Below are 19,352 nucleotides of genomic sequence, written 5' to 3'. Positions count from 1 at the left end.
TGAAAAGAGACAGTCACCTTGGATGAGTCACGTACTGTATTTACCGCACAAGGAGTGAGCGGGGGAGTGTCACCCTGCGAGAGGAACCGACACAAACACAAAAAGCAAGCTAAAGTAAATAAAGCATCTCATTCCACTGCGCATTCTGTACCATTAGGCTGTCATTGGATTGAATGGCTGCCCTTGACTAGTTCTGGCACGATTCAGTGCAGTGAGGAAGTTCTACAGCGAGCCACAGTAGCAGGTTAAAGGTTAAAAATAAACACACTCAAAGATGATGACAGAGTGTATAATATATTGTTTATATTCCGTATAGGTGTGTAGTTCTGTTAACATGTGTTGGCAGCTACCGGTACACACATACTGTATCAAAGGACTAAACTGGACAAGACGAACAAGAAAAGAACCCAACCAGGTCTACATCATGACTAAACAGGGGCAAAACCAGGACTAAATTAAGGGACACATTCCTGTCTGCATAAAAAACTGACTGTCAAATGTTATCTCCAAGTCATATCACTCACAATGTGATTCTGTTCATTATCACCCCTAAACAACCTGTAATATCTTAAGTTCTATCAAAATAACATGACAAGATAGTGTTTATTTTTACCTGTGAAATATCTATAGCTAGCACAGCAGGGGGGTGAGGAGCTGGAAATGTATTGCTGAAAGAATGAGATTGACTCAAACATTTCCAGCCCGATGCCCAATATTTGAAAAACCTCTGATATGACTTTGACTTCACTTGAAAACAGACAAACTTGAACATCTTTGGGCGAGACGGGATGCTTAAGCTTTATGTTTAAACATAAAGGTGCCATTATTATTATTTCTCATGACTTGTATTATTGCGACCTTCTTTAGCTCTTAGGTTGTGTGCCCAGTTTTTGTGTTTCTGTAAAATGAAAAACTGAAAATAATCCCAAAAAACTGAAAAACTCCATTTGTACTAGAAAGGAATTGGCAGTTTTACACATATCCTTGGAAAATGAGAACTGTTTGTAATGCTTCTTGTGTAAAAGAAATAAAGTTTAAATATTTAATCCCTCACAACAGTCCTATTTTCATGGATTTTACAATTCTCTCTATTACAGACTATCAGGCTATCAGGTCAATTTGTATATATACACACAGACTGGTACTACAGCTTCGTCGTGGCCTTAAAAATTGAACACAAAAGTAGTTAACAGCATATTTAAATGACTGGAAATGGCAAAAGACAGATGGCAAAGAAAGAAGCACATTTTATATATTGACAATTTATTTACTAAAGACATTATAGAAACCTTTAACAAAATACAAAAAAGAATCCAACCGAGCCTTTAAATAAGCAGATGTGAAGCAAGTAGAAACCTGAGCGTCATGGAAAATATAATACAAAGGTGGCCTGGGCTAATACACTAAACATGCAATGACAGAAAGGGGTTTCATATTCACATGAAAAAAGCAAGCATAGGTACCACAAAAGAAGTCGGTTTTAAAGTTGGCATTGTTGCATGTGCTTTGACGACTTTCCCCGATTGCAAAGAGGAGGGAAACCGAGTCAAACCGATAATGAAAATGCATTCCGCATGATGCTGGTCTTCAAATGGAGGAATTAGAAATCGTATCATTCTGGCAGCCACAGTCAAAATGCCGAGTTAACCCAGGCTTGGTTTTAAGAGTTCAAGAGGCTATAGTCAGGGTCACTAGGAGGGAGGGTCTTCTGCACGCATCACCTTGTATTTGGCCATGTCCTCTGGAAACACTTTACTGAGCTCCGAAATTAAAAGGCTCTTGAATTTCTGTAACAGACAAATTAATGAACATTACACAATTTACATATGTGGTAAGATTCAGTAGTCAAAGACACGTCGTGAATCATCAGTTTATAGTTTGGACATTAAAACTCTCAGTATTGATCAAAAACTACAAGTCTGCTGATTTTCTGTTGAAAACTTTACCTACGTCTCAACAATGCACCATCATAACATCATCATCACAACAAAGTGCCACACATGCTGACAGTCCTGCCTATACAATAATAAGTGTGGGAATGTGGGGGAAAACAGGAATTTACTTAGCAATTTCTCTTTAGTGTAACATCAGAGCCACTGACAGCACGTAATATACTGTTGCCTTGTACGTTTGCTCTACTTTAACACGTTGCGCTAGCCCATTTTATGATTTCTTTACTTATTTATCGTTATTGCAAACTTCTAATCTCCTGCTGGTCATGTAATGTGTGTTGCAACAACAGAGTTTCATAGTTTGTCATTTCTGTTGCATCTCTTACCGTCATAGTGTCGATCTTGCCTTTCACCTGCTCGTTCCTGGCCAAAGCTCTCTCCAGACACTCTTTAGTATACAGCTGGGGATTTCGTCCTTGGTCTATATATCTAGAGACACAAACATACAAATCAGCTTTAGAAATTGTGCTTTGAGTGTTTCTACTAAAAACATTCTACCACATTCCCACTGTCATTGATTATTGCAATAAAACAAACAAATGAAGAGATAAATCAAATATACTTAAACATGTGATTGTAACAAAACAATGCTTCACAGCGTCTGATGTGGATTGAATATGTTTCCCTGTCATGAAATACAGATTTGTGTGTTAAAAAGATTCACTTACTCAAAGACCTCCAGCGGGACGTTTATCTCATGCAGCTGTTGACGGCATTTCTCTACATCTTGCAATCCGGAAATCATAAAATTTCTGTAACAACATCAAACATATCAGTACAGATAAAACAAGATAAGTGTTGTGCATCGTGCAGAACAGAAGGAGCGTCTGACTCACAGTTTTTGGTTGAGCCCCGCTTGGCTGCTCGGCTGGAAGTCACTCACAATGATCCCGAGTTGACGAATATTCTCGATAAATTTCTCCAAGTGCTCTTCTAGGTTGTCGAATTTCTCCGCCATGTTCTCTGGTTGTTACTATAAAGCGATGTGACTGGAAATAGTTGGGTGAAAATCTAATTTATATGAAAAAACTGCGTTTGCTCAACTAGTAGCCGTTTCCGCGGCTGCCATTTAGTCTCATTGCTTTACGGCAAGAGAAGAGCCAATCAGCTGAGAGTAAAGTCCCGCTGTCATCGTCTCCTTCTTCTTCTACTCTGTTTCCGGCAGAGTAGACGCCTGGCGGCATACTGCTGCCACCCTCCTAATATCAAATACTGCACGTCATTACAATTTACATTTTAAGATGAAGCCCCGTGGCAACAACAAAGCCCATAGCTAAGGTAGCTCGAATGAGTATATATGTTTATTTGTCTTCTATAATAATGAATTGAGTAACTGTGGAACCTGACAACTTAAACACTACCCTATAACTTTTCATTGCAGTTAGTTGCAGTTATTGTCAGTTAGACTTATACGATCATGTCTCAAAGAGGTTCACAGAGAGTTTTCAGGTCTTTATGGTTTATAGTGTCTTCTAGTACTTTTAGTACATGCAGTACTTTGATGTAATATGATGATGTTGATGTTATTGTTGTTGTTGTTGTTGTTGTTGTTGTTGTTGTTGTTGTAGAATTCTAGTAATCCGAGTACACTTTTTGTCCTTGCCTAGCTCTGATGTTGGTTGAATAATGCAGAATGTAAACAATACAAACTAATTTAACCACAATTTCTTCTTCTTCTTCTTCTTCTTCTTCTTCTTCTTCTTCTTCTTCTTCTTCTTCTTCTTCTTCTTCTTCTTCTTCTTCTTCTTCTTCTGTGCTTTATGGCGGTTGGTATCCAAGTGTTAAGATTACCGCCAGACTTTAAATCCAACTTTTGTTGTTGTTGTTGTTGTTGTTGTTTGAACTTGCTCCCCTACGGACTGGTCATGTGACAATATAAATCATATTGAAATATGCATTTGATTCCTTTCCGCTTTGAAAATGCCCCTTTTCAGTTGCCAACTGCTATGAAGTCTAAAGAATGAAGAAGTCTAGCGGTAATGTACCACTTGCCATAAGTCTGGCAGTGAGTCAGCTCTGGAGTCTAACACTTGGATACCAACAACAACAACCAAAGAAGAAGAACAACAACACCACCACCACAACAACAACGTGAATTCCTCATTTTCCGATTTTCGTCATTTAAGGTTCTTTTTTTTTAACATAAACATAAAATTAACATTTGAATTATTGTCCTAATTATTTCTAATATGGATTTATATATTGCTACCATTTGTATTATTGCATAGCAGATGCATGCATGCATTTCCAAATAGAAAATTATAACAACCGTTTTAGAATTTCCCATCTCTTTTTATGTTTATTTTTTTTCATCACTATATGTTTCAACCATATACGCGTCCAAAGTTAAATATCTACTGACAATTTTTTTTTATTTGATAATTCATAAGATAATTTACAAAAATATTTTTTTGAGCATTTCCCCCCCAAAATAAAGCTAGTCCTTCTATTCAAGCTTCTTTTTGTGATATTTTTTGTGTGAGTCCTGCTATTGCTTTTGGTTTTCCTCTGTATTTTTGCGGGATTTGTTGTCTAAGTTGGATTTGTGGATTTTCAAATGCACTTCCAGAAGTTGCATTTTTTGCTGGATTTTTGTCTTTTTTTCCAGAGTCCTTGGTCATGTGATTCACACAACACTTTGGTGCTTGTTGGTCTTGTAGTTTTTTCAGAATGACGTTAAATTTAAAGTTAATTTTTTTCCTAATAGTTTACATTGCTATTTGTCAGTTAGACTTCAGAGATCTCCCTGGCGAAACAGTATGAGTGAGAGTGACCAGAAGTCCAAATAAGGACATGTCTGAAAGAGGTTCACAGAGTGTTTTCAGGCCTCTAAGGTTTGCACTGTTGTAGATATTTTCCATACTTTTAGAATTGTAATTCTAGTACTTGCAGTATATGCAGTATTTTGCAGTTCTATGTCGTAGTACTACTACTAGATTGTATTATGTTGTAGTAGTTCTAGAATTCTAGTAATCCTAGTACTTGCAGTCTATTCAGTCTTGTGTCTTTGTTGTTGTGTTTTAATGGCGATTGGCAGCAATCTGAGAAGGTACATTTTCGGCCACCTACTGTAGGTGCACGTCTTCAAAGTATGTGTTTTACACTATACCGTAAAAAAGAGAAAAATAAATAAAAGGAGAGAAAGAGAGAGCAAAAGAGAAAGAGAGTAACACTATGTTGGAGTACTTGTAGTACTACTTTATAGTACTACGTTATAATACTATGTTGCAGTACTATGCTGCAGTACCACGTTGTAGTACATTTGTTTTTTTAGAATTCTAGAAATCCTAGAACTTTTTCAGGTTTTCTTTACAGGTTTGTAGTTTTGTAGATTTTTAGATGTATTTTTTTTGTACTTTTAGAGTTCTAGTAGTTCTAGTACTTGTAGCGTATGTATTTCGGTATTTCTCGGTCTTGACGTTTTTGTGGGATTTGTGGTCAAAGATTTTTCCTATCTCTTAAAGTGCCAGAATTTGGTATAGCCTGAATCACATACTTTGAAGACATACAACTACAGTAGGTAGTGGTAAATGCACCTTTTCAGTTGGCTGCCAACCGCCATTAAAAGTAACACAACAACAACAACAACAACAACAACAACAACAACAACAACAACAACAACAAGGGTTAGGGTTAGCCCTAACCCAACAACTACATGTTAGTGATGTTGAGAAATGTCGATGCTTGTGATATAATCGTTATAATCTGATTCTTATAGCATTCACACTTAACGATTGAAGTTGTAGGGATGAAAATATATTTGGATACTTTTAATGAACAATAGATTACTTACAATGTGTAAAGTAAAATACTACAAGGATACAATAATAGATATACATTACAGATTTATATGGAATCGGAATTGTCAATTCTAGACATGGAATCGAAAATGAGGTTTTATTTTGAAAGCCAGTAGCGCGGGTCATTTCCTGTCGTCTTGACAGGCTGGATTACCGGGGGTGGTTTGTCCTCGCTCTCCAGCATTTAAACAGGAGCTGGCTGCCGCAGCAGCACACCAAAGACACGGCTCCTTTCACCACAGATTGCCTCGGTCACCGGCCCGTGATTTCGAAGAGACGACTGGACGTTTTTATTGGGACCGTGTCGACCGAGCGTGACGAGACTGAGAAAGAGTGGTAAGCGCTGGGTGAAAGACCAGTGATGATCTGCTGTAGAGGACACGATAATGTGCTGTGTGAATGTTGGAATATGTTCATGTGTGATCACAGCGCAAATGTCATTGTTTTTCCTCGTGACAACATTGTGATGTTTTATTTCCAGATTCAGGCAAAGGCCTATTGATTTTTCTCATTATGTCCAGAGTCTCTGCGGACGCGGCTGTGGATCCTGATCATTTGTGTAAATGGCTACCTGGGGACGCACTATTTCAATCTTTCGGACGCGCGTTTCTTCGGCTTTTTAACAATCACAATGTGGGATTTTCCACCCACGAAGAAATATTTTAAGATCACGCTTGACCACTGCAGTAGCGTCAGCGTTACTCTGCTCGCCTCCCACAGTCTGATTCTGGTCCTCTAAATCATGTCTTTTTGTCTCCTCAGGAGCCGTGTGGAGATGCACTGAGACGAGGCTGGAGGGGATTGCGGTACAACAAGGTTAAGAATCCGCGCCAATAAAGGTCGTCTGCGTGAACAGATCCTCCAAAGGGTGACTCTCGCCCCTGTGTGGGGGGATCCGCGGATAAGCAGAGATCTATCAAAATTATGGCCACCCTACTGCGGAAAATCGGTCTGATCCGACTGCACGACCGAGACACGGAGGATCCAAAGCATCACCAGGGCTCGCTAAAGGGCACCAAAGGCAGTCAGAAGAATCACGCTAATAAACACTGTCAAACCGCAAACGAGACTAACATCCTGAGTACCCCAGAGATTAAAGCTAAGAAGCTGGACCAGCACGGCAAAGACAAGGCGCCCGGAAAGGATAAGCAGGGCAAGGATGCGAAGGAGAAGCAGCAGACGGGCGGAGGCGGGAGCAAAGCCACCAGTGCCTCGTCCATAGCTCCACTGGCCCCGCACCGGCAGCACTGCACCCAGGTCCGGACGCGCAGGCTCATGAAGGAACTACAGGAGATCCGGAGGTTAGGGGACAACTTCATTTCTGTGGAGTTGGTGGAGGACAACCTGTTCGACTGGAACGTCAAATTGCACCAAGTGGACAAGGACTCGGCCTTGTGGCAGGACATGAAGGAGACCAGCACTGAATATATCCTGCTTAACGTCACCTTCCCTGATAACTTTCCCTTCTCTCCACCGTTCATGCGTGTTCTGACGCCCCGCTTAGAAAACGGCTACGTCCTGGACGGTGGGGCCATCTGCATGGAGCTATTGACCCCACGAGGATGGTCCAGCGCCTACACCGTGGAAGCGGTCATGAGGCAGTTCGCCGCAAGCCTTGTGAAAGGACAGGTGAGACCCACTGTGCGGATTGTCACTCTTCAAATCCCTTTATCTCCAACAGAAATCCACTGAGTGAGTTGTATAGTCCATGTCAGGAGGAGGATATTTATCATGACACATGCCCCTGTTATTGTTCTAAAGGTAGTGAAGGAAAGAAAAACAGACACAACTATTTAATTAAAATATGTAAACACTACTTTGCATTCGTGTGTACCCTGGTTAGTTCTGAGGTTTCCTTTACAATGTAATGTGTAACTGAAGTAGAAGGTTTGTCTTAATAGTATCTTTACTGATGTTTACTGTGTAGAACCAGGCCGCTGAGTTCTTCACTCTTCTTGCTGCATCTGACATGACTGAATATTATCTTTTGGTGACTTAACAGCGGCCATTTCATGCAACACTCTGTATCTCCTTGATGCCAGCTCTATATGCAGCTGGCTTTCTTTGCCTCCTTTATCGCCTCTATCAATCTGCATCCATGACAACAAAGACCTGCTTTAGCATGCATCAGAAACCTCTCACTGCAGACTCCTGCAATGTTACAGAATATGCACTCCTATCTGCAGACTCTAACAGGGAAATAAGTCTGACCCAGGTGTTGTAGTGACTGAAACAGTGCTGCACGGTGATTTAGGATTATGTAATCCAGTCAAATCTGTTATTCACATTTTTGTGCACTGCAGCATTAGCATCGGTTGGAATGAAAATGGCTGTTTTACTAAATGTATTGTTTTGATGCTAACCAGTTTAAACCAATCACAGCCGTGTTTCGTGCTAAAGCAGAGTGTCCCCTCTCGTCACACACTCTTTTGACGTCAGCAGTGTGTGACAGAGCGTCGTTGAGAGCTCTGAGGGCCTTATGTAAACCGTCACTGGATTCTCCTCACTCACCCCTCCCGTCACGTTTTTGACTTTGATGATATAACTTAACAGGGACATCGTGGGGGCATTAATCATCTGTGGCAAAAACAGATTATGTAAATTCAGCAGCCACAGTAGAGTGAAAAGGGCATCTGTCCGTTTATCTTTGCGTGCCTGGATCTGCAGCGCTCCCTAATTATGCTGCGGCGTTGTCCTCCTCCTTGAGTTTGCAAATGGAAACAATATTGATTAATCTTCCCCGTGAGTGTGTTTTTCCTTTGTGAAATTGTTGTCAGTGCAGGTGTTTAGTGGCCTTTGGATACATGACAGATCAAGGAAATAAAGCAAATGTTTATTCTCCTTCTATTTTTACTATTTTCTGTGTGGAGAGGATGTTTGGAGTCAGTTTATCCTCAATAATAGACATGTGTTTACTTGCAGATGTCAGATGGCTTTGCACACTCTCTGGGTGCTTTCAAAATAGAATTGTTCCACATCCCATCAGCCTATTTATATTCCTATCAAATATAATTTATTCATAGTTTTGGAGCTGACTTGGGCTGCAACAAGTTCATCGATTATCCACTGTTTATCGTTTATTGAGATAATTGTGAACTAATTTAGTAATCGAATAACATGCCATGTGTGAGAGAAGATGTTTTATGACTTGTACAAAGCAGGAATTGCATCAAATTGTAATCTTAGCATCGTTGATCAAAAACTGTAATTATACTCTGTCGGGTATATCTCAATCCAGGTCAGATTTAGTAAAATATCAGATATTTACAGGCCTTTCACGTTCTAAACAAGTGATTGAAAGAATAATCACCAGACGTTAGTTGCAGCCCCAAATTAGTTTTAAGAGCTACAGGTTTGTGTTAGTTGTCAACTGAGAAAAGCAAAGCAAAGATGGATTAGAACTGAATTAACGCATTATTGTTACACATAAACGTTTCCCTTTTTGTATTGTCATCGTTGTAAATACAGAAAGATATTCTAAGCTTAGAAATTGATCTGTGTTGTCTCGTCTGTCTGTGTAGCCTTGGCTGGAAACTAGACCTGTTGTTCTTCACGTTTCACCGTCATTTGATATTTTTGGTTAGGTCTATTGAGTAAAATATATTTGCCTGTATTTAAGTCTAAAATATATTGCTTTTGCTAAAAAAAAATGCATTATCTGCAGATGATATGCAGGGTTGGCAGTAACAGTAATTGTAATGGTATTTATTGTTGTTTTATTTATATATATGTAACTAGGGGTGCAATGTATCAAATTGTAGATTGTGAATGTTGTTTTAATTTTTAAATTTGAATTGACTTTATTGTTTATTTATAGGAATAGGTGCAATAAAAAGTGTTCAAATAAGTGTATAAGGTGAAATGTCTGAACTGTTGCGACTAGTTTTACAGACATTTCCCCTTTGTCTAATAATCAAACCTCAATTATTACATCTAAAGACATGTTTAAACCCCATAATTTTGCTGGATCTAAATAATGTCTGAATACTTGGATGCACATTTTTCTCAATCGCCCAACTTTATATGTAACTATTACTTTCAATTGTTTTGTGTTTATTCCCTTTAGCCATGTGTTGAGTATTAGTAGTAAGATTATGTAGTCGCAGAATGTTCCAGTTGTATAGTATCATCATTAGCTAGTAACTATTCCAAGTCCTTATGTTACGCTGGCATTATAATCCTGATAATGATGGCTAAGATTCTAAATGCCGTCCACAGACTGAGATGGTCAGTCCCCATAGAGATTCTGCAAACGGGAAGAACAAACGATTTTAAAAAAGTACTTTATCCTATTGACCGCTCTTGTCCATGCAGACCTCCTTTAGCGATCTGATGACGGTGGTATTGACTCGTCTGTTTATTCCAGCACATGTCTGCGTTATGTAATGTTCCCATGTCCCCACCCCCAAAGCTACTTTCCCATGATGCAACTGTGGCTCACAACTGCTGTCCATTGACTGATCCTCATTCACACGACTGGCCAGAAAAAGCTACTTTAGCATGAGTGTTTGTCTGATAAACTGCTGTATTGGTCACTTGCAGGTTATAACGTATGCACTATTATTGTTAACGCAAAGATATTTTGACCTCCTGACTGTTTCCATCTTTGAGTGCATCACTGAGCTTTTATTGAGAAAGACTGGGGGCATGGTACCACAAATTAATGCTCGATTTCACCTTCTCATGTCAGAGATAGACTTTTACACCGTATCATACACACGCATTGCCAGGCATAGTTGCAGTCATTAGCACAGCGCGTCCTCCCTGTCTAACTTCACTTTATTTGATCTACCTTAAGATCTGAAACACTCAACTGCTGTTTTTTGGTGCACGCAGTCGCAACAGTGCAAACAAGTCTGTCTTATTTATTATCACCGGTGCACATTCTTCTAGAGGACAAAAACAAGTTGCTTGTTGCTTATAATAAGGTTCAACATAATTCATTGAATGAAATTCCACTGATAATGTTTTCAATCTTGTAGTGCTATGCTCCGACTGTGTATAGTGATAGTACACACAGTTTCTCTATACACATTTGGAGCATAGTGCAGTGTGCTTTTGAGCTACAATGGCTCATATCTCATAATCGGATCATAACTTGGCTGTTTTTGATGGAATACTACTGTAGCTGGGGTGGGCCATATAGGCAAACATAAACATCTCTAGACTCTTTATTTAAAGCGATAGTAGTCACTCTCTGGGGTGGTTTCATGATTAAAACCATACTTCTGAACATTCTCCATGTAGATAATTTTTACGTCATGTTGTGTGGGAAAGTATAACCAAAAGAAGTAGGTGGAGCCCTCCTTCAGGCCAAGTAAGAGTCAGGTTTGTGAAATAAGGACGTATTATTTCTTTCTTTCTTTATAAAGATATAAAAGACATGCTTTCATTTGTTTTGCTAAAAGTTACGCACTGGGATTATGATCATCTGAATTGTGCTGAAACATGTATCAGCTCAGGTTTATTATCAAACTGTATAACTGTGTACAGGCTGTAGCAAAACCAACAAAAGAGTCCCCGTTCAAAAGTGACACTTTTGAATTGGAACATAGGTTTGTTCATTTTAACATTTTGAAGTAGCATTTTGATATTGATAATATATTCGATATTCAAATTGTGCATATGTTCAAAGACAATCCCCTATAAGTATGATAATTCGATATATTGCCCAACTCAAATAACCCAAATACACCACATGAAGGCTTTAGTTTTGGAACTACTCTGACTGGAATTAGGACAATTGTGCAACAGCAACAGTGTAACCCTAATCTCCAGGACACTCAATGCTGCCTCATCTGTTATCTCCAGGACAAAATGGCAACCCATTAGCACAGTTAATCGCATTTTACCCATATGGCTTCTTATACTGTATCATTAAGTTATGGACAATTTGATTGGTTAGGTGCTTGTTTATCATTTAATAGGTTTAAACTCTGTTTTGTAACGCTTGAATGCCAATGTGGGCTATAGAATTACCAGGGACAGTGTGTGCTGTGAATGGCTCCAAATGTGTTGCATTTACATAAATAAAATCTAATCTAGAGACATTTGCATTTTGATGTCTATAAATGAATTTGCCTCATTGTCCCTCGATGAGTTGCATGCATATTTATGATATTTATGATGAGGGAAAACAAAACAATATAGGCCTGCCTTTATTTGCTGTATTATTATATTCAGGTTGGAGGTTGTCTGATGCATAAACTCTGGCCCTGTGTAATGATTTCTCTTCTACTAAAAAATACTGAATGACGATGGCAGCATGTTTACTAATTCAATAGCATATTACTGTCAATAGATCAGGTTGCAGTGTGCCAGCATTCCCCTCACATTTTCTACTGCACTGCACCACGCTCCGGGCTCACCTTCTCACTGGATTTCATTAGTATTGCTTTCAGTGGGGAGCCTCTGTGCCATTTTGTCTCAGCCAGGGAAATACTCAGGCAGGGTCTGTGTACAAACAAATATAAAGCGCTTACTGGCATCTTACGCAGCACAAGATATTAGATTTTGTCCACTGAGCAGATGGAGAAGAAATAATTTAATATTTGCTTTGGGAGACACAATGGCATGGCACCACCGGTACAGTCTGCAAGTCTTGTGAATGTGGTTAATTAATTGATTTCTCCAAAATTGTTTTTAATTATGGAAATGACTCGTGGTTTTGTGTTTGCCTACCAGAAATGACCCTTTTTGCTGGATAAGTTACAGTTACTTTTAGTCCTGATGCATTGTCGCTCCTTATTCTGTAAAAAATACTTAGGAATCACATTGTCTGAATCACATCTCTGTCGTGACACTTTTCCTCCCACACTTTTCCCTGAGGGCACAGAAAAATGGAAGACAGAGCCTACATGTCCCTCGTTAATGCATTTATTATTAGCCGTAGCATGGCGGAGGAATATGGCTCATGTCATGGAAGCTTTCCACACCGTGTACAATTGGTCATTTTATACATTTTCTATAGATTTACAAGCTTTTCATCTTTGATTGCAGTGGTTTATTCCCTGGTTTGTCTGTTCATGGCATCTTTGGATTGGACATGACATCCTAAAAGCCTTTAAACATTGATCTAATGTTGGTCAACTTGAATCCAGACCACTTGTCAAGACGTCCCCTGCGGCGGTTGAATCGGGTTCATGTGTGCATATGCAGCAGTCTCTTTGTTGTTAAGAGCTTTGTTATTGGCTCAGCTCGAGAAGAGCATGTCTAATGGGACCATTTAGTTTTATTCGCATACAAACTTGTTAGGGTAAATGTTAGGGGTGGGACAAGACGCAAATCCTACAAGATGAGTCAACAAGAAGGAGACCAGATTTTACGGTTCAGATCGCAATTTTGGCCTCACAATTTTTGGTTGATTTTATTTCATACTTTTGCTGTCATTGTAGCAGTGCTTTAAGAATCATGGCGTCTCAAAATGTGTAATTTTGATCATTCTTTATACAGTTTGTGTTCACAATCTTGTGAGATTTGTGATATCTTGTCTCATGTCTCAGTAAATGTTCTCTGAAAAATGCTGCTGAAAGTTCACAGATTCAGATGTACTAAAAATGACAAATGGCTCTGTTGTCCCAGGCCCAAGAGTCTTAGGGGCCCACAATTGGACCATATTTCTATTAAAAGTGGGCCTATGTAAGCCCTCTTGCTCGAGGCCCACAAAATGCTGTGGATGGCCCCGTTATCCCTTTTTTAATCCATTTTACATTTCCAAATCTGATACTGTATGTTTCCTAACCTTATGTCTCCCCTGTCCTCTTTTGTCTTCCAGGGCCGTATATGCAGGAAAGCGGGAAAGTCTAAGAAAGCATTTAGTCGCAAAGAAGCAGAAGCCACCTTTAAATCGCTGGTGAAGACCCACGAGAAGTACGGCTGGGTGTCCCCGCCTGTGTCCGACGGCTGAGGGCTAACCCGCTAGCCATTTAGCGCTAGCAGGCCCACCATGGCCTAGCTCCTTTGACACGCAAAACAACACACCATGCTAACTCAATCTTCAGCACATCTCACTCAAGTCATTTTGGTGTGTTTTGTATTATAATTTTGGGGACTTTTTAAAATACATTTTCATGACAATGTTGGTTGGTCTCTTGCAATCATCGTTCTATTGTGACCCATCAGACTTTTAAGGCCTTTCATGGTGTATGATGTCACCGTTGGACATTAGCTGGGAGCGCACATGCATCCAAGTCTGTCTTATTCTGGATTTTTTTTTTTTTTTTTGTCTGGTAAATACACTTATGCACTTGCAGTTGAACAAATCAGACTTTATGGACTACAAATGTGAAAGACTACTGAATGATTTGAAAAGACATCACCTCATCCCTCTATCCTCAACGATCCGACATCCCATTTTTTTGTAGTTCTATGGCCATTTACATAGAGTGAGGAAAATAAGTATTTAAACTCTCTGCGATTTTTACAAGTTCTCCCACTTAGAAATTATGGAGGGGTCTGACATTTTCATCGTAGGTGCATTTCCACTGTGAGAGATTATTATTTTTAAATCACATTGTATGATTTTTTTTTTAAATAATTATTTTCAATGTTATTGCTGCAAATAAGTATTTGAACACCTGAGCAAAATCAATGTTAATATTTAGTACAGAAGCCTTTGTTTACAATTACAGAGGTCAAATGTTTTCTGTAGTTCTTGACCAGGTTTGCACACACTGCAGCAGGGATTTTGGCCCACTCAGCCCCGAAACTTGACATATTTAGAGATCTGTGTGGGCGCTGAATAACGCGTATGCACCTTTTCAGTTGGCTGCCAACCACCATTAAAAGTAACACCACAACAACAGTAGCAAGCTCCCACAAGATTCTCTATTGGATGTAGGTCTACAGACAAGACCAGAGGTGTCAAAACTATGGTCCGGGGGCCAAATGCGGCTCGCTGACCATTTTTTTTTTTTTTTTTGTTGGCCCTCAGACTTGACCCAACCAACAAAAAGAAGCACTTTTTACTGTAAAATTTGAACCAACCTAATAATAATGTCCCAAGTCTTATTAAAGGTGTGGGTGCATCAAAACTATGCCAAAAGCAAAATTTTGAGTGATTCACACATACGAATAAATTATTTTCAAAATCATACAATGGGATTTCCGGATTTTATAGACTTTTTAGATTCTGTCTCTCACAGTGGAAATGCACCTACGATGAACATTTCAGACCCCACCATCATTTCTAAGTGGGAGGACTAATACAAAAGTTGCAGGGTGTTCAAATGCCTATTTTCCTCACTGTATAAATTAAGTTGTTAATGTTTAATAGACGGGCAGTGCATTTGGCGTTTATTAATTCACTTCAACATTCCCTCCGTTTTTTCCTTTTCTTTTGGCTGTGCCAGCTCTTGCAGTTCGGTGAAACATGAAGATTGTAATTTTACATACTGTACGATTCCTTTCTTTATCTCTATTGTTCTTGCTGTCTCTTGTGGCTAAATTTAGCGCTCACTGTTGCGTAAACGGATTTCAAAAATGGAAGAAAATACGCTATGTGTTGCTTTCATGCAGAGACTTTGTATGATAACTAGAATGACAGTCAATCACCTCTTTTCATCTGCGTATAATCTTTTGTGTGTGTGTGCAAGCGTGTATGTTTGAGAGGCAGAAGACTGTAATTCCCATGATTTAGATACCAGATGGTACAGGGCTAAAGCAGTACGGTTATGTGTACGTCAACATGAGAAATAGCCCTTTTAAACTGAAAAATATGATTTACTGTGAATTTATTTTGCTTTATTGACTGTGCCCAGACTCGATATATGTAATTGTGCTGCATAATCTTTGTCTCTCTCCTGTAAACAAGTAAAGGTCAGTAGAATGAATGTACACTCTCGGATATTTCGACATGCGCACAAACACGCCCGTACTACAAATGGCTATGGAGGGGGAAATGACTTTGGGGTTTTGAAGGATGGTAGACTGACAGCCAGCGCGGAGTAGAGCAATCCCGAGTGCTTTCATCTTCTCGGAAATGTCAGGTAGACTACAAAATGGCTGTGCCGCGATAACTTATCTAGCTAGACCCTTGTACGGATGTTATATTAACTCCTGGGGAAAGCATTGGTCTTAATCACTGGATGTCCGTAGTTCAATGTGCTCCTCTGCGTGTTTGTTTTCCTATCTGCCAGTTAAATGTCAAAGGTAGAGCTGCTAATTGGTCTGACATTTTGGGCCGAGCATCATTAGGGGAGCACATGCAGAATAGCGAAGCCCAGGAAGGACGTTTTGTCACATTCTGCTCATAGTTGTGTGGAGCTGGTCTCATACAGTACAGGCCTAAATACTCCCTCAAACGCTAATGTGTCCGCGTGTGTGATGGTGGTTAAATTCATAGTCAAATGCATATGTAAAATAAGAAAAACACACCATCTGGTATGTAATCATGTGCGAACACCTGCTAGTCCTGTATGAATCTGGCTAGTCATTTCAGGGTCGTATAGTGTTCTCTTGGCTTGGAGAAAACTGTCACGTATTGTTACAAAATATCTCACAAAGCTGAGTGTTTGAGAATACTTTGTGATATAGTTTAGAATGGTAGTTTGCAGTACCACTAACTGGGTGAACTCTGATAATGTTGTAATATATCTGCATGTGATATGTGATTGGTAGCTACTGTATATCTTTTTTCAAGAAAAAGCAAGGGGGAAAAAATCTACATCCGGAGGAAACAAAAAATGCAAAATGCTTCTTTTCTTGTACTTCTAAATCTCTTCTTTGGATTCTTTGGATTCTGTACTGTATGTATATGCTTTATATTTTCTTTCAAGAGCGTCCTACAAAATGTCACATTGTGTTATATGAATGTTTGTGTTTTTATTTATTTGTGGTTTGCCAAAATGAAGATTTGAAGCATGTTGCAGGTATTGTCACAAGATAACATGAAGAAAAAAAATAAAAGTAATGTAGAGATGGGGAAGGTTGGCTTTTGTGGCAGGACTCCAACTTTCGAAAGTATTGGGAGCTCACAGTAAATCAGTTCTCTCCGCTAAGATCCAGGTGTCCGCCATGATGTCACTACTGTCCCTTCCCCGTCGTGATGGCCCATTGGATTGTGGGAAATGCAGTGAACACATTTGGACTGAAGTCTCCCCAAGTCACAGATTGAGTCACAGTCTAAAGATGCTTCAAATCTCGCGATACAGAATTATCGTGCGTATCTGACCTTTAATCTGTCGCTACGGGCAACTTCATGCAACTCCCTGACTCGAGTGTTTGGTCGAGGCCAAGGTTTTAACATTCAAAAGGTGAAAGGTCATTGCAAGACCAAACAGGAATGTGCAATAAAAGTTACAGCTTATTTAAATTGACATCCTTTCTTATGATTGTGTGCTTCTTTCCTTCCATAATGCGATTTAAAATGTATGTTGCAATGGGAAAAATTAGGATACTTCACAAACCTCTCAATTTGGCTAGTTAGACTTAGATTCCGTTCATAATACAGGTTTTAGTGCGACAAAACACTCAAAAGATGTTCTAAACTGCTTTGAGTATGTAAAACATAGTCATATTTCAGCTGAGATTGAATTGTTTTTAAGAGACACTGAGTACAATATAATTATTCATAATTTGTTCAATTGTGTGCATATAAATGTTGAAGTCATGATTAATGTGAGGATTAACTAACTGCTATAGAGAAATACCCTATATATATTTATATATATAAACTGCAAACTGCCTCAAAATATTAATTGGATATACATTAAGTAAGTGTGCAGTATATATAATATTTTCCAGTTTACAAACTAATGCACTTGAAGTACTTTTATGAATCTAATCTAATTATTTTTGGGACATCGGGTTATGCTTACATGCTAATGACCCAGTCTGCTGTGTCCTCTGCCTGGCCTCGCTGTTCCAGTCCCATTGGCGACAGACAACAATGTCTTCTGTACAGATTGGATGATACTTGTGTCTGTTCCCTCCAGTACCTACTTGTGCATTTACAAGTAGAGTACAAGATGACTCTACAAAAGGAAACAAAAGCCATTCCAATTTGCAGAAAAAGAACAAGATACGTGACCTCACATGGCCTTGGTCCTCATTGGAAATGCAGTCATCAGTTCTGTTCCAGAGTCTGCTGCTGAAAGGCAATGAAAATATCAACTCATGGTCTGTTAATCACATGGCAAGCCAAATTTACTTACAATATTATGACCAAGTGAATATACTTATAGGCTGCAACATATTTGTTTCCAAATTTGAATACACGATTCAGATCTAGATTATAAAGGTATTGTAATTAGTAGTAGAAAAAGCTTCAGTTGTAGTCATCTGGACTCCGTTAGAAAGATGACTACAACTGAAGCTTTTTCTAATATGGAACACGCCTGGACGAATGAGGGATTACACCGACGTATTGTAATTAGAATTAAAAGAAACAATAACTTGCCAAATCTGTCAGCAGTGGTCAGTGTACAGAAGGATGTGTGTTTGTGGTACCAAACGCTTAATGCCAAATGTTATATCTGATTTGCAGTATGAGTGAAACTAATTACACTATTATTATTATTATTATTATTATTATTATTATTACGTTATTGTAATTGAGTAGATGTTTTTGGTAATTGTACTTTTAAATGTGTACTTGTAATTGGGTATTTGTTTAGCCATGTGATTGTAATGAGTCACATTTATGAGGACGGTAGTGAGCACAGCTGTCTCACGTCTGTCTCTTCTCTTCCCTAAACCTACAAACACGCCCGCTCTGATTGGCTCGCAGAGTATTCAGACATTTAAAACAATGTTTAGCTTTACATTGTTTATTTAGTCAAGTTTTGTGCTAAAGACTGATCTAAAATTATACTTACACATGATAAAAAGTAAGAAGTAACTAGTATTATGAGAGGTTATTTTTCTTGTGTACTTTTTTATTTTAATTACGTTTTTTTGGGATTGCTTCAGCACGGTTTTCAAAACAGGGCTCATGTTTTCAAAACACTACGCACAATTAGCTCTTGTAAAAAATATACACTTCTTTTTAAAAACCACACTTTGTTACCATATGAAACACACACTTTTCACATTACTATACTCTGTTTGCACATGTTACACTCTGCTGTGATAAACCTAAAACACTTTTATCAGTTCTATCTCACTATGATTAGAGTAGGCTACTATCCACAAAGTACAATTACTGTAAAATGTAAAGTCACCAAACACTACACGAGACCAATGTTGCAGACAGAAGAAAATCATTTATTTCGAACAAAACGTCACTTTAGGTATTGTAAGAAAAAGATAAAAATAAAAAATAGACATTGTCTCTTGGCCTAGCTGGATCAGGCCAGAGAATTTCATCCACATCGCAGGCAATGTTGTCATTCGCAAGACACCTCGAAAAGAAACGTCTTGATTGACAAATCCATCCTTGGATTGCTGCTACCTCCATCTGGTCACATGCCTCCTCCATGGATTGGATGAGGGGTACCTCAGCCTGGAGACGGAGATCATATACTTTCCACCACAGAGAAAACCTCTTCTATAGGGTTGAGGAATGGAGAGTATGGTGGAAGATATAAGACGGTGAAATTCTGATGTTGCTGAAACCAGGTCTGGACCAGAGCAGAGCGGTGGAAAGACACATTGTCCCAGA

The 19,352-nt window shown here is 39.0% G+C and overlaps 2 protein-coding genes across 2 annotated transcripts; one reads left to right on the top strand and one right to left on the bottom strand.

Annotated features, from left to right (window-relative positions):
* Positions 1 to 1,246: 1,246 nt before the first annotated feature.
* Positions 1,247 to 3,072, bottom strand: med10 (mediator complex subunit 10). Its single transcript, XM_072447703.1, has 4 exons — positions 2,789 to 3,072; positions 2,621 to 2,704; positions 2,279 to 2,381; positions 1,247 to 1,787 (listed from the first exon to the last, which is right to left on the bottom strand). Exons 1-4 carry the CDS (start codon positions 2,908 to 2,910, stop codon positions 1,692 to 1,694), a joined length of 405 nt encoding a protein of 134 aa, XP_072303804.1. The 5' UTR covers positions 2,911 to 3,072; the 3' UTR covers positions 1,247 to 1,691.
* Positions 3,073 to 5,899: 2,827 nt separating this feature from the next.
* Positions 5,900 to 13,717, top strand: ube2ql1 (ubiquitin conjugating enzyme E2 QL1). Its single transcript, XM_072447694.1, has 3 exons — positions 5,900 to 6,088; positions 6,515 to 7,381; positions 13,527 to 13,717. Exons 2-3 carry the CDS (start codon positions 6,677 to 6,679, stop codon positions 13,656 to 13,658), a joined length of 837 nt encoding a protein of 278 aa, XP_072303795.1. The 5' UTR covers positions 5,900 to 6,088; positions 6,515 to 6,676; the 3' UTR covers positions 13,659 to 13,717.
* The last annotated feature ends 5,635 nt before the right edge of the window (positions 13,718 to 19,352 follow it).

This window comes from Eucyclogobius newberryi, unplaced genomic scaffold, assembly GCF_026437365.1.
Source record: "Eucyclogobius newberryi isolate DKJ021-1_F unplaced genomic scaffold, fEucNew1.0.hap1 SCAF_16, whole genome shotgun sequence".
Classification (NCBI taxonomy): Eukaryota; Metazoa; Chordata; class Actinopteri; order Gobiiformes; family Gobiidae; genus Eucyclogobius; species Eucyclogobius newberryi.
This window is presented reverse-complemented; position numbering and strand designations above follow the sequence as displayed.

Coding starts and splice junctions, on each gene's coding strand:
- med10 (XM_072447703.1), bottom strand. CDS start 2,910: ATGGCGGAGAAATTCGACAACCTAGAAGAGCACTTGGAGAAATTTATC. Junction 2,382..2,620: donor GTCCCGCTGGAGGTCTTTGA/GTAAGTGAATCT, acceptor TTGTGTCTCTAG/ATATATAGACCAAGGACGAA. Junction 1,788..2,278: donor GCAAGATCGACACTATGACG/GTAAGAGATGCA, acceptor TGTCTGTTACAG/AAATTCAAGAGCCTTTTAAT.
- ube2ql1 (XM_072447694.1), top strand. CDS start 6,677: ATGGCCACCCTACTGCGGAAAATCGGTCTGATCCGACTGCACGACCGA. Junction 7,382..13,526: donor CAAGCCTTGTGAAAGGACAG/GTGAGACCCACT, acceptor TTTGTCTTCCAG/GGCCGTATATGCAGGAAAGC.